This window comes from Hippoglossus stenolepis, chromosome 13 (assembly GCF_022539355.2).
Source record: "Hippoglossus stenolepis isolate QCI-W04-F060 chromosome 13, HSTE1.2, whole genome shotgun sequence".
NCBI classification, from domain to species: Eukaryota; Metazoa; Chordata; class Actinopteri; order Pleuronectiformes; family Pleuronectidae; genus Hippoglossus; species Hippoglossus stenolepis.
Genome location: NC_061495.1, coordinates 9,088,986 through 9,103,066, shown reverse-complemented (window position 1 = coordinate 9,103,066; position 14,081 = coordinate 9,088,986). Strand labels below are relative to the sequence as shown.

Sequence of the window (14,081 nt, the reverse complement as noted above, 5' to 3'; positions counted from 1 at the left end):
ACAGCTTACATAAAACTCTGCCACCTTAATTGATATTTTTGCACAAAGCTTTCATTTATTTTTTGTTTAAGTATTATTGATTAATTTGTCTTGTATCCATTAGGCAAACCATCGCACCCCTACGCCATAGCCAACATTTGGTTAATGATTGTGGGAACCAATGGTGGAGAAATCCTCATTACATTACTCCCACTCAAGCACTTGGAATAGAACTACTATTTCTTTACTGCCTCCAAGAGGGCACACGATGTGTTGATGTAAAAACATTGTGGATGAGTCAAGTGAGAGGGTGTACTGTATACCAGGGAGATAATACACAGTGTGTGTGTGTGTGTGTGTGTGTGTGTGTGTGTGTGTGTGTGTGTGTGTGTGTGTGTGTCATATATTTACATGCATCTCTGATTGTATGACCAGTATTTGTATGCTGTTTCTTTCTTTGTCTCGCTCTGTCTCAACCATCAATAATAAACAGTCCTCAGCTAAATGACGTCCCCCTGTTTTTAATACTGATTTTCTGAGTGATGATATGGTTGGTGACGTTAGTAAAGTTGCCGTGTGTATGGAGAGAGTTGAAGGAATAACACAAATGACAACTCTCTGATTATCTCTATATTTGTAAGGGACAGTTGATATGATATACTGCAACATCATATTTCAGTGTGCAAGCATTCTGCTGTTTAGTGGGACTGGACAGGATAGCTACCATATTCTGATATAATGGCACCCCCTTGTGGCCGGCAGAGAGACTGCAGACTTTCGAGCTGGTTGTTATAAACTCCACCACTCTTGAGATTCACAAATCTTTTTATATAATAATAATTATAAATATAACAATAATAATGATACACGTTATATACATAGCATTTTATATAACATAAATTCCAGACTATATAATAACTTAAAAAATGGGACGTGCGAGTCATCTCGGTCTTATGGGCTGTTTAATGAAAAGCTAAAGACCTTAATTCATGCTAACCTATTTGTGAAATACACTTTCTATGTATCCACACTTTAGTGAGTCTTTCAGTTAGTTAGTTAGTTTAGGTAGTGACACATAAAGTTTCTTCTTTCTGTGGGTTATCGAACTTGCTGCTGTGAGAATCGTGTTGTATGTCTGTTCTGAAAACCAGGGATGAAGGATGCAACTTGTATCCCAACCTATTATCACCAGTAATAGTACGAATTTCCAGTTCCACTCTAGCACACCGCTGTAGTGGAGCAGGTGCAGACAGCCAAACGCTCAGTCTGAAACACACGGTTGCTGCTGTGCTTTTACCTGTCTGTCAGTGAGGAGCTGCACTCAGGTGAGGCTGGGATAATTATATAAACTCTTCTTTCACTATGGCCTGGAAAACACTGCAGAGAAACCACCGCTAAGGAATAACTCAGAGGTTTGCAAGTGAGAACCAGCCGCTATTACCAACAGTATTCTGTCCAGTTTTTGTCAAATGTTTTCACAACATATATCGGCTTACAATAGCAGAGTGTCCATGTACATGTACACACAGACTTGTGAGGTGCTACATTCACTGAACCAACATTTGTAATGAAGTCCACAGCACACGGACAACTGCTGCAGCAGAACTATTAGTACACTCCCCAGGGAACATCACTGAAAGCACCAGGTATTAGACGAGGCAATTTCCCACGACCTTAAAGAATATTTGCTGTACTCAGGGGTTTAATTTGTCTCATCTGCCAGATACTGTATAGTATCTAAATACCAGATACTGTACTGTATATGCGTTAAATAGTGTGTATACCATATGGTACATTCTCCTACTGGCATGTGACACATTGTATTTGCTCTAAATGGCATATTAATGCTATAAATGTGTCTTTTCTCATTTGTTGTTGGGTTTTAAAATTCACTGCCGCCTTTTCTTTTTTGCCATTGTGGTTTGTTGTTGTGTTATCTAATTTGATGCCGTCCTTTCTTTTTTTTGCCATTGTGTTTTGTTGACGTGTTTCCTCCAGTCGTCTTCACACACCCTGCAGGAATTGACAGGCAGATAAACTCCATCCCCAGTTACCACACAGACAAGGTAGTAACTGGTGATAGCGTAGGGCCCCCAGGTCCCTTTTTGCCTATAGGGCTGATTCTACTACTACTATTACTGAATGGATTTCCATTAAACTTGTTGTAAAGATGGGACCAAGAAAGAACTCTTTAAATTTTGACGTCAATCCGGACAAAGCGGTGGATCCAGTTATTTTTTTTCATTTTCTCTAATATTGTGAGATTGGGTATTTTCTGAAATTTTTTGCAATTTTCCAGGGAATAATTTGTGGATCTTAATGAAAATATCAGGCACATTTATGGAACTAATATCTCTGAGTGTAATTTGTTGCAGCTTGTTTGACTGTTGAGCCTTATCAGAGGTATGCGCTCTGCTGAGTGCTATTCTAGTTGCATGTTAAATATGAACTACACGAAACTGACTCATGAACATTAATAATGAGAAACCAAAACGTTCTAAACCTTGATATGAACTATGATCAACAACAACAGACTTTAGATTCACCGTTTGTTTATTCAAACAAATTTAATCACCTTTTCTTTATGAAAAATAGATGAGGAGTCATTACCTGTACAAATCCAATCTATTCACATTTTTACATATAAATAAGCAGGTTTAAGTGCACAGTCCCATAAAAACATTACGTTAAAAAGTTATCAAACAGATCAACCTTCTCATAAGTATATACACAACTGAGGACCGGTCTCAGATATTCAACAGGATGAAATACATGATCTTTGAAATTCAAAGCAAACTGGTGTCACTGGTTCAATGTTCAATCTTCGCCTACAGTCTAACACTGATTCAGTATTGGCACTAATAGAATTATGAATAACTCCTATGCTGTACAGAGAATTATTGTGACAGTACGAAGGCTGATTTACATGGTTTCAGACATTTTGATCAATGTTGACATGCCATCACCAGAAGTCCAGTTAACAAAAGGTAAACACTGTTGAGCCTTGTTACAAACAAGCAGCAGCTCACACGCACTGGAAACACGTCCTCTTTCAGTTTTAAAAGTTATTTGACAAAGGTTTGGAGGATTTATTGAAAAGTAAAATAAAATCTTGTAATTTAGAGACGTGGAAAAAGAACACGACCAACACATGTCCACAGTTATCGTCGTGTATAATTGGATGTTTTTTCATACGACCTCTCTACAAAGAACTCAGAGCGGCACATGATTCATCTGGAAGACTGTACATTCATAACAGAGAGAGCAACATACACACCGTGCTGCTCAACTTTTCATTAATTACCACAACTTCAGAATGTTTCATGAAGCTGAAAACACTGATCGTGATGCGCTGCAGGTAAAATCCATACCATACGAACTTAACAGCGGTGTGTTAGGTCCAGAAAGGTTTTGTCATTACAACACTGTCATTCTGTGGTCTAAAAATAAATACTGATCAGGGTGAAGTTATGTTATAGATACTATTGTGTACTTTTACTCTCGGGAGGCTGTCCTGGGCTGTATTTGGTTTCCTAGTTATCACACATTTTCCAGAATAACTTTTAGATACGACGAGAAGAAAAAGTCCCATTTTGTTTTCAAATGTGATAAAATATTGAAGGAAATTATTGATTTATCACTGATTTGACCGAAAAGGAATATTTAACACGGATTCACTTATTGCTTAAGAAGATTTATGAATAAATATAATCCTCCAAATATTTTATAAATGTTATTTATGAATAAATAAAATCCTCCAAATAACCATTTTGGCACATATCCTGCCTTTGTTGACACACAGGTGTCCATGAATGCAATAATCTGAGTGTTATCTGTATCTGAGTGTTAAGAAAAGGTTCCAGTGTTGATCTATGTTCAAGGTTTGCCCTGAGCCAGGTGACGGAGTATAATGGTCATTCCAGCTTCAGCTCCTCTTCAAGCACTAACCTAAAAATAAGAACAAAACATGGGAAAGACAATTAACCAATGATCCAAAGGAGTTAGACTTATTCACATCATAATGACTTCATATATTTCCGAATTAGTGATTCAAGTGAACTTACTTTCATCGTCAGAATCGAAGCCAAACAGTGAAGAGCAGGTGTTGAGTGCTTGGTGTTTCTTTAGTTCTTCTAAGCTGCCAAAGGAGGACAAACATTTGTCACAGCGTTGTCTGATCTTCTGCTCAGGGGCCGTGTTGTCCACCTTCTGCTCCTTCTTGAGCTCGGGCTCCTTCTTCTTCTTATTGCTCCAGTAGACATTTTTCCTCTGACCAACCTCCTCGGTGGCCCTCCTCTTGCGCATGGAGAGCACAGATTCATCCAGGTAGGTGGAGGGCGGCGGCCGGATGAAGGGGGCTTTGACGAACGTGGCGTAGGACGGATCCTCGGGTCTGAAGGTCTTGTGCTCGGTGATGTGCGGCTCTCCCAGCTTCTGCTGGACTCCCTCAACCAAAGTGGACAAATCCTCAAGGTCTCGGACATTCAGAGGGTCCAACTGGACTATCGTTCTTTTTCGAACTTTCTTAGGTGGAGTGGTTGAATTACTTCCAGCATGGGAACTTGCCACATCCTCAAATCCATTGATAGTGGCTTCGCTGTCATCATGACTGACTGGTTTCTCTGTAAGATCATCTGATTTCGACAGGTCTTCACTGCTGTTTGAAAGATTTGCTTCACAATCCTGCTTCTCGGTTTGGCTCATTTCTCTGAGATCCTCAACATGCGAGGCCTCGACGTGATCTGGGATAGGACTTTCCCTCTGTCCCTTTTTATTCTGCAGCCACAACTCCTCGACCTTCACCCTCTGCTTCCACGGAGCTTCCGAATTTTGCTTTATCTTTCTGTCGGCCTTTAACTCCAACTCCTCTCTTTGAGGAGCTGGGATGTAGTGTCTCCATTCGTGATCGTAGAGGCCTTGAAGGCTCGAGAAGAGCTTCTCACAGTCTGTGAAGGGACACTGGGGTCTGAAGGGCTTGTGGGTGTTCACGTGGTCCTTCAGTTCTTGCTGCGTCAAGAAACGCTGGTCACACTCTAGATGGTAGCAGAAGTGTTGCAGAGGACTATCATGGAATTTCATGTGGTCTTTATAATTCTGGAGAAACTGCAACTGCCTGTTGAAGGAAAGCAAAGTCAACATCTTCTAAAACACACTGTGTGCAGTAAAGAACAATTAGCAGCAGACTGGAGAATCAAAACAACGTATAAAACAATGGTGAAATTTAAAGATCCAGGTTTTTGTAAAATCAGCACCTAGGGAGTAAAATTTTTTAGAGACTGTTCTATAACTTAGCATATCAAGATGGTTAACAAGTATTGTTTATGAACTACTAACTTATCATTGGCCCATTGTTCAGACCTGGTATTAACATCAATCCTGAGAGATCTGATCACAAGCAGACAGCTTCAAGCTCAACTGTTCACACCGGACGATAAAATCCATCTTGAAATCGGTCTCCTGCGACAACTTGTGATCAGATCTCATTCCTAAACTCTTTCTTCACGAAGACCAAGTAATGTTGTTTTAACCCAGTTTACAGATGTGTCTGTGTGTTGGCATGAGTAAGAAATAGTGAAAGAGGGATAGTGTTTTAATATTGATTAATAACCTAATCAATTTCTGGATTTAGGTACCAGCTTTAGAATGATGACTCTGTATTAATGGCCAGCAATGCCAGGAATGAAGACTATGTTTGCATTAATGTACAAGACATCCAGGTACAATTTTAGGCTGGTAGTGCAGATACAGTCATAAACAATCACGTTAAAGTGCTGATAAGTTTGTCTGTGATGCCTGATATACTGAACATCCTACCTGAGGCAGAGGGTACACTTGTGCTTGGCCCAAATAAAAGTCTTCTCCAGCACGTCCTCTTCCTTTATGTGGCATTTGAGAGCGTGCTTCGTCAGTGTGGTGCTGACCTTCAAAAATACTCGATCACACAACACTGACGGGCACAGGTGATATGTGATGTCCACACCGTAGCCATTTTCTTCTGCTGGCTTCTTCTCCCCCTCATCGGGCCCTTCCCTCTCAATCACAGACGGTTCTCGTACGATCACCAGGCCGTCTTTAATGTCGACCTGCTCATCCTTGAAATCTACCCGCTTGAAAATATTTGCATTAGGGTTCTTGCACTTTTTGTGAAGCACGGACGTCTTTTTGATGAGGGTGCGGAGGTTTCTGATGATTCGATCTTCTCTCTTGAGGCTGGAAACTTTGATTTTGCTGCTAGTTTTCCGCTCAGGAATTTCCTCATCAGAAATGTGAGTCTGAATTTCATTCTGAGGCTGGTTCAGATTCTCCACATTTTCTGCTACTCCATTAGCAGCTGGAGTGTCCATGGTGCAGGGCTCCTTGTCAGGGGGTTTTTGTTTGCACATTTCATCAAAGTGGTCCATAACATGCTTTTTGGCAAAAGGGAACTGTTTAAAGCGTTTTCCACAGAGTATACATCTGATTTTCCTTCTCTTGAGGTGTGAGAGAGCATGCCTCATAACATTCAAGCCTTTATAGTCTTTACGGCAGAGAGTGCAGTGGTGTGCCAAATGAGCGTATTGTTGAGTACGGAGCATTCTGTCCCTCCACGTTCTCTTGGTTTTCACCTGGAGAAAAGACAAGGACACAAACCACTGAAATCAGTGCTACAAGTCACACAGAAAAAGTCAGGAGAATATCAAATAAAGGTTGTTTGTCCATTTTCTTCACTGATACACATGAGCTGTTTTCAGACATGAACTCTGGAAAATTCTGTAAGATTGAGTCGAAAAATTAAAAAAGAAAAAAACCAAGAGAAAACAATTATCTCCCGGTAATAAAAAAAACCTGTTGACAAACACATTGAAGACACCGACGAAGATGTCTGGAGAGTTTGTTGTTTTAAGAGCCGACACAGCATCATTTTTAAATACTGTACTCAGTGTGTAAACATACAGATTCCTCTGCGGCATTTCATTCAAAATAGAATGTATTGCATTGTCAAGTTCCTTGGGGAAAAATTACAAACTATGACCACAAACAAATAACTGACCTTGAGTTTAGAGACTTCTGTTTCCATTTGGGACAGGGGCTCCTCTTCTGCATCACCATTCAGCCCATCTGGCGCGGAGGATTCTTCAGGTTGCAGTTTTTCACTGTCAGGCTTTCTGGAGTTAAGGGAGTAGCTGTGCAGCAGATCCACTGGACAATCCAGTAACTCTAAGAGTGGGCCATCGAGCTCAGGATCAGCTTCGACGGCAGAGATGGAAGCTTGAGCCTCACCAGGAGGACCTTCACTAAGCTTTGAGCCAAGCCGTGTTTGAGATTCCTCTTGGATTTGTTCAGTTAGACTATTCACACAGACCACGTCAGTATCTTGCACAACCACAGTATTTTCCTTTTCAAGATCATTTACCGGCTCAAGATGAGTCTCTTGGTTTTCGCTTTTTTGTTCAAGTTCATTCACCAGATGTGGCATTTCCAGCTCTGTGTCAGTTTCCTCGTCCAAACCAGATCCGTCTACTGTCAGGAATATTTCATTATCAGGATAAGAGAGTTCATATTTGAATAAAGGCTTCCGACCTCGTTTCTTCCCTTTAACTTTGACCTTTATCTCTTTCACAGTCTGTACCTGCTCCAGCCTTGGAAGGCCTTGCAGCCATCGTTTCTTCTGGCCTTTCCTTTTCAAAATTTGGCTCTTCACACATCGAGACAGATACTCTCTTTTGCGGTTTAGAGGGAACTTTGTGGAAGCAGAGTTTTCCTTGTCAGTGTGACTGCGTCTTAGTGAATACATGGGCTTATTGCCCAAAGAGGTGGGCTGGAGATTGTATTTGAACTCTGGATCATCACGAGGCTCTGCTTCATCATCAGACACAGAATGTTTTCTCCTTCGTTGCCTTCTCTTCCATTTTCTCCTCTTCAAGGGAACTTTATCTGTTGGAGGAACACACTTTTCTGCCTGTTTGTCTACAATCTGCTTTTCTGGAAGTTCTTGCTTCGCAACTGTAGCTTCAGTGCACTTGCACAAACTGCGATCTTGAGAACATGAGTCATTTGAACAATTTGTTGACAGCTCTTCACTGTATTCCCTTTCTTCTTCTTTCATCTCATTCATAACAGCAGCCTTCATGACCTTGTCACTTATCAGCTCCATGCAATGGGTCCTGATGGTCAGGAGGTTCCAGAACTCAGGGTCAAAACACAAGCGCTCCTTCATCATCTGGAAAACAAAGATGGGAAACAATGTTAGTCAAAGATCAAAAAGCGAATATAGCCAATATATTAAAAGAGGTTGAAAATATTCCCCTCTTTACCCCCTCATACCTGTAGAATATGGAAGCGGACATTGGTCCGGACAGGGCTGTTGTTTGGATGTGGCTCCTGGTCGGGATGCATATAAAGCAGGCAGACGGTTCTGTAAGCCTCCAGGCTGCGTTCTTGACAGAAGACGAGCAGAGCACAAGCTCGACAGATCTCCAGGTCATGAGGCAGAAGGAAGGCGATGGTCTTGCAGACCAGAGAGCAGGTCACAGAGTCGGCCTGCATGTCACACAGCTGCAGGGCCCTGGCACAAAGCTCCACACAGACCTGGATCCCTTCACTTCCCACCTGTTCGAAAGGCACAGTCATTTAAATAAGGTAAAATAGTGGATAGAAGAATCAAATGAGAGTGAAAACATAAATTTAAAAAAAAAAACATTTTAACAGCATACCTGCACTGTTCACATTTTATTTGAATTAAAGAAATATATTGCTGCTTCAGACCTTTTGTCTATTTTTGCTCACTCACTTTACTGGGTTAAAGTTAAAAGACATACGTGTCCTGATTGATTCAGAAATTTTTCATTTCACTATCATTGATCCCAATGCTCCTGAACACTCAAAGCTTTTGAAAATGTTATATATCGTTAACCTGATCTATAGCAAAAAAACGTTTTTCTAGAGCACAATGTGTGAAAAAATGACGAGGAGGAGTTATGTTGAACCTCTGTGGTGAGCAGTTTGATGAAAGGGAAGATGGCTCTGACATTGGTAGCAGAGGAAGCCAACTTTAGGCACTCAGCCAGGAAGCCTTGTCTTGACGGATGGGCCCGAAGGTGCAGCCTACTCCAGATGAACACCAGGTCCCTGCAGGGAGACAGCATGGAGGATGAGTCAAAAACATATAGTTTAGTTATGTTTTCATCAAACAGCAAACATAGATATACAAAGGAACCAAATTAAGAAATCAATGTATGTATCCTGCCAAAGACTCCCCTTACACACATATAAGCAATTTTAAAGAATTAAAGAAAGAATTTACTGAAAGTAACATTCAACTGTAAAAACTGAGGAGATATTTCAGTGTATATTTGTGTGAAGTAGTTGTCCGAACACTAACCAGATGTAATACATGTCCCCATTGTGAAGATGCTGAGTAAGGAAAGCTTTACACAGTGACAAAAGGAGCTCATCCTTCTCCACACTCTCTGTGTTGCAGATGATCTCCACTGCATCTCGGCCGTCTATCTCTGCCATCTGAGGAGGAAGATTCGTAGAGGTACATGCATACATACTTAGTAAAACAATTAATTTTAACATAGAAACAGAATTTATTTTTCATAATGATCATCGGCAGGTGTAATCCATTCCATGCATCTCAGCCTCAGATATCTTAAGGGACAAACACATTAATTTAAGCTAACCCCCTTATCTTATGCTCTTCTTCTCTCACCTCCTTGTGAAGATGTTCGTGCAGTGACGCCTTGCAGAGACAGGTCAGGTAAGCCTGATGAAAGAACAGATGCTTTCCAGCCTCACGATTCTCCAGGCAGCTTTTAGCCAGGCCCATGGCCTCCTGCATACGTTCACAGGCCTGCAGGTACCGAACCCGGAGCTCCAAGAACACCGGCAACTCCGAGCTCAAGAATTCATCAACTGCATGGGAGGGAATGACATGTTGAATAAATGATACAAATTGGGCTAGGGTAATTTGTAGAGCCCTATCAATATATCGGTTGGTCGATAATATCAGCCACGGCAAGCCTTTCATCGTGGGATCTATATTTGTTTGCTGATATGCGCCAATGTAAAATCGTTTATGGTTAAACTGAAAAATATCAAGCTTCAATTACATTTATTTGTGAAAAGGGTTTGATAATAACATCTTATGAAACATCAAATATATGACAATTTTGTCAAGTCAATTTCAATTGAACTGGATTTTTGCAAAAACTGACAGCCATGCAGTGTGAGAGTGATAATTGAATGATAGACAGGAACGTCTATATCAATCCCTCCCTTTTTCTCTACTAATCTCTCACCACTCTGTCCTACCTGTATCTCTCCATTAAGATGGTTATGTTTATAACTGAAGACTTCTTGGGGTTGGTGTGCAATACATAACAAGGCAGAGCTCTATGTGTTCATATTTGCTGTTTAATCAGCTGTGATTATGAGCTTACCCTCTTTGGGTGGCAAGTCTGCCTCCTTCAGGATTCTTTGCAGTACTGGATTCTCCCATGGGCCGCCTGCTTTGATGGTCTGCTTCACTTGCTGAAAGTAGCCATTCCTGTGCCTTAGCAGCTGAAAGTGACACTCCTGCAAACAGTGGTAAAAAGATTTCCTTTTTTGAAATGACCAAGTGCATGATTGTCAAGATCCTTGGGTCCATAATAGCCTGAAAATACAATCAATACAGTTGCTGTGGCAAATTTTGTCACCTGAAAGGAATCAAGGATGTTTTTTAAAGGCGCTTCCACAAATTCTTCTTTGCTGAAAAACAGCATGAGTTCAAAGAAGCTCCTGCAAGACAAACAGAAAAAAGTTGTTTTCAGACATGAACTTTGGATAATGCCCAGAAAATTGGGTCTAGACATTTTCCATTTCACATATGAATAATATAGCAGCAGATGGTCCGGGTCAAATGTGTTCACAACAACAGGAAAATGTTCAAAACATTGAGGCGAGGGGGGGGTGTCAGGGTAGAGCGTGCAGGAGGCAGGACATAACCTATAACTTCTGATGTGAAAATCACATGTTTTTTTGTTTACAGCACATTGACACAGGCGTCTGCCTCATCGTCACAAGCTCTCGAATCTTGTTCACATATTTGTCGACTTCTTCTACATGCATGCCACCTCTTTTTAATCCTGAGATATTTGTTTTCTTTTTGTAGTTGTTTTTCTCATTTTTAAATTCATCGCGTGCTAGACACATCAGTAACACATGGCAGCAACTGGTTTGATGCTGAAGTTTACAAGCCAGTTAATCAAATTAGATTGAAAAAACTGTGTATCTGTCATCACCAAAAAGTTTCCAAGTAAACTACTTACAAGGCCAGGCTACTGAGGACATGGTAGATGTGCTGACAGTCATCGGGGAAGGCAGCAGTGGCTTTGGTGAAACTGCTGAGTGCTGTCCGCAGCAGCTTCAGCTGGGGAAGAGGAACTTGCCATTGCCCCGTGTAGTCCTCAACCAGCTGGGAAGCAAAACATGGAACAACACAAAAACAAAATACAACAAGAGTTAATCTTACATAGTATCACACCCAAACACTAAACATGTTTTTTAACTTAGAAGAAATTGGCTTCAGTTGGTCACTACAGTAATTATTTGGAATCCTGCATTTGAAGGAGCTATTTGTAAGTTTTCTCTTTCTTGCCCAGAGCGGATAGTAATGATTTTCACTTGAGAAGAGCTTCTTCCATTGTTGTGTTTACAAAAGAGGAAGTTATAATACACCCTCTGAGCAGCAATACTTTTTCAGGGCAGACTGGATGCTACAAGGACTTAGTGTACAAAATTGATGAAATGGGCCCATCAGGCTGAGGTTAGCTGGTTAACACGCTGACTTCAGTAGAGGAAATGAAGTGATAGAAAGAGCAGATCAAAAGTCAAGATTGGTGTTGCTTTTCAGTGCTGGAGACAGCTCTAGGCGAAGAAAGGAATGAAATCTTATAATAAACTTGAAATGTTTCTTCTAGACGTGTAACACATAAAACACCTGTTACTGCTGTGGATGGATATACTTATAACATTACATACAGATATATGGATAGGTGGATAGACAGAAGGAACAGAAGAGCCATTTTGATCATTCTGCTACACTCAAAATCTCATTATGCCAAAGAGAGAACATGTTGTAGAAACTATGGTATTCTTTTTCCCCAAAAAGGTAGAAATACTTCAACATCTATAATGGAAAAGACTTTCAGACCTCTCTCCGATTGGATGCTTGACGTGAGCTTCAGGTATGTTTACAAATGCTAGCGGTAGAGCCCGGTCCATAAACCGCTCATAGGAGTCAGAGAAACTTTGTAGTCCTGCATATGGCACAATTTCTCCACAGTGCATTGTGGCTCATTTAATAAACTTTCAATATAGTTTTATTCCATACCTATTGGATTATTATCTTATAGCTGTTCTAACTAGATGCTTTGATTCTGCTACCACCTGTCTTGATGCGACTGCACACAAAAAAGTGCAGAAGTGCACTTTGTAATTCTAACACAAATCCACCAGGGAGGTAAAATCTTCATTTGACGGACTTTTGGCAACAAAAGATCGGATATATATCTCTGTCCAGGCAACACTGGGTGGGAAATTAAACAGAGCTCATCTTCATATACTATAAGAATAAAGCAGGTTGAAAAATTGAAGTTCCAATTTAAGCTTTCATGTATTCTCCACTTATAGCTTGTTAAAGGTGAAGTGGTGGATGTTCCTGATGATGAGCAGGGTTCGGTCAGAGAATGGAAGTGCTCTTCACCTAGTTTATCTGTATTCACAAATTATTTGTCTGAACTGCATCTGGTGTGTGGTCAACATAAAGCTTATCTGGAGCACTTACTGACTATTAAATGACCATGTACTTCTTTTATATCTTCTGATAGATGAGTGTGTGCGTTGCAGGAGCGGGATCCACAGTGATTGTGTACTTCATGTCAAACAGATTGTGTCTGCGATACTTTTGTTCAGTCTCGCTATTCTCAACATGCATTTTAACTTTGCTGCCACATCAATGCATTTGTTACGACAGGGTTTGAGCTGTGACAGGCATCGATCCTTTTAAGCGTATCAAGTGGCCAAATCATGTTTACAAGTTGAGATGGACGTTTAGACATAGATAACATTGCACAAGCTTTTCTCAAAACGATGGGTTCGAATCCCAAATCATTGCTTTATTTATAACTTGTTGCTATGAGTTCATATTATCTAAAAATTAGCATTCCTGTCGCAGGGGGTTAAGGTACATGTCTTGAGGGTTGTCACTGTTTTTTTAACGCGAGTTTTGACGACCGAGATTTTGATGAATGTGACGAAAGTGTAACTTGCATCAACATCGAACATCTGAAATGAGTTCAGAGAGGCTGAATGTAAACAAATGTCACCAGTTAACATGATAACCAGATAAACTACACACCGATAATTAGCTTAGCTCAACGGACTTGCTAAAAGGCTGTGCATGATCAAATATCATCTACAACTAATATAGGAGTTGGTTCTTGAACTCACTTACAGCAGGTTTATAACTTCGTACAGTCTGCTGAGCCTTTCTGTTGTGTTTCCGGTGGGCTACGGCTCACTTCGCGCTAGCTACACAAGTGCATTAATAACGCTAGTCTGGCGGCTAATGCTAGCTAGCCAGGCTAGCAGCGTTAGCTATAAACAGACGCCGTCTCGGGAGACCACGCAGCCAAATGGAGCCCAACATACCTCACAGAACTCAGAGCAGTAGTCTTTGCTGTTCAGGGTCGACTCGTCGCTGCAGTGTCTGTCACACAGTGAGTCCAGAGCTGATTCAAGTCCGTCTGTTTCCAAATCACTTTCGCTGTCCGCCATACTGGCTGCTGCTACCAGCGCATAGTCCCAGTTGCCAGGTTTGTGTGGTTGCATCCTCCTATCAGCCTCAACAACACGCAGTCAACCTGGCAACCCGACACCGTCATTACAAGCGTGTGTGTGTGTGTGTCTGTCTGTCTGTCTGTCTATCTGTCTGTCTGTCTATCTATCTATCTATCTATCTATCTATCTGTCTGTCTATCTGTCTATCTGCCTATCTAACGGCAAGAACCAAAATACAAGAAAAATGATAGACACCAAAAGATAAATATACTTTCTGATAATTACTCAAAATTACA

At 40.9% G+C, this 14,081-nt stretch overlaps 1 protein-coding gene across 1 annotated transcript; it reads right to left on the bottom strand.

Moving 5' to 3' along the window:
* Positions 1-2,514: 2,514 nt before the first annotated feature.
* LOC118120127 (zinc finger protein 654) lies at positions 2,515-13,879 on the bottom strand. Its single transcript, XM_035174842.1, has 12 exons — positions 13,657-13,879; positions 11,274-11,419; positions 10,662-10,743; positions 10,404-10,539; positions 9,674-9,876; positions 9,341-9,477; positions 8,946-9,087; positions 8,284-8,568; positions 7,010-8,179; positions 5,794-6,584; positions 4,044-5,092; positions 2,515-3,927 (listed from the first exon to the last, which is right to left on the bottom strand). Exons 1-12 carry the CDS (start codon positions 13,834-13,836, stop codon positions 3,923-3,925), a joined length of 4,326 nt encoding a protein of 1,441 aa, XP_035030733.1. The 5' UTR covers positions 13,837-13,879; the 3' UTR covers positions 2,515-3,922.
* Between the last annotated feature and the right edge of the window lie 202 nt (positions 13,880-14,081).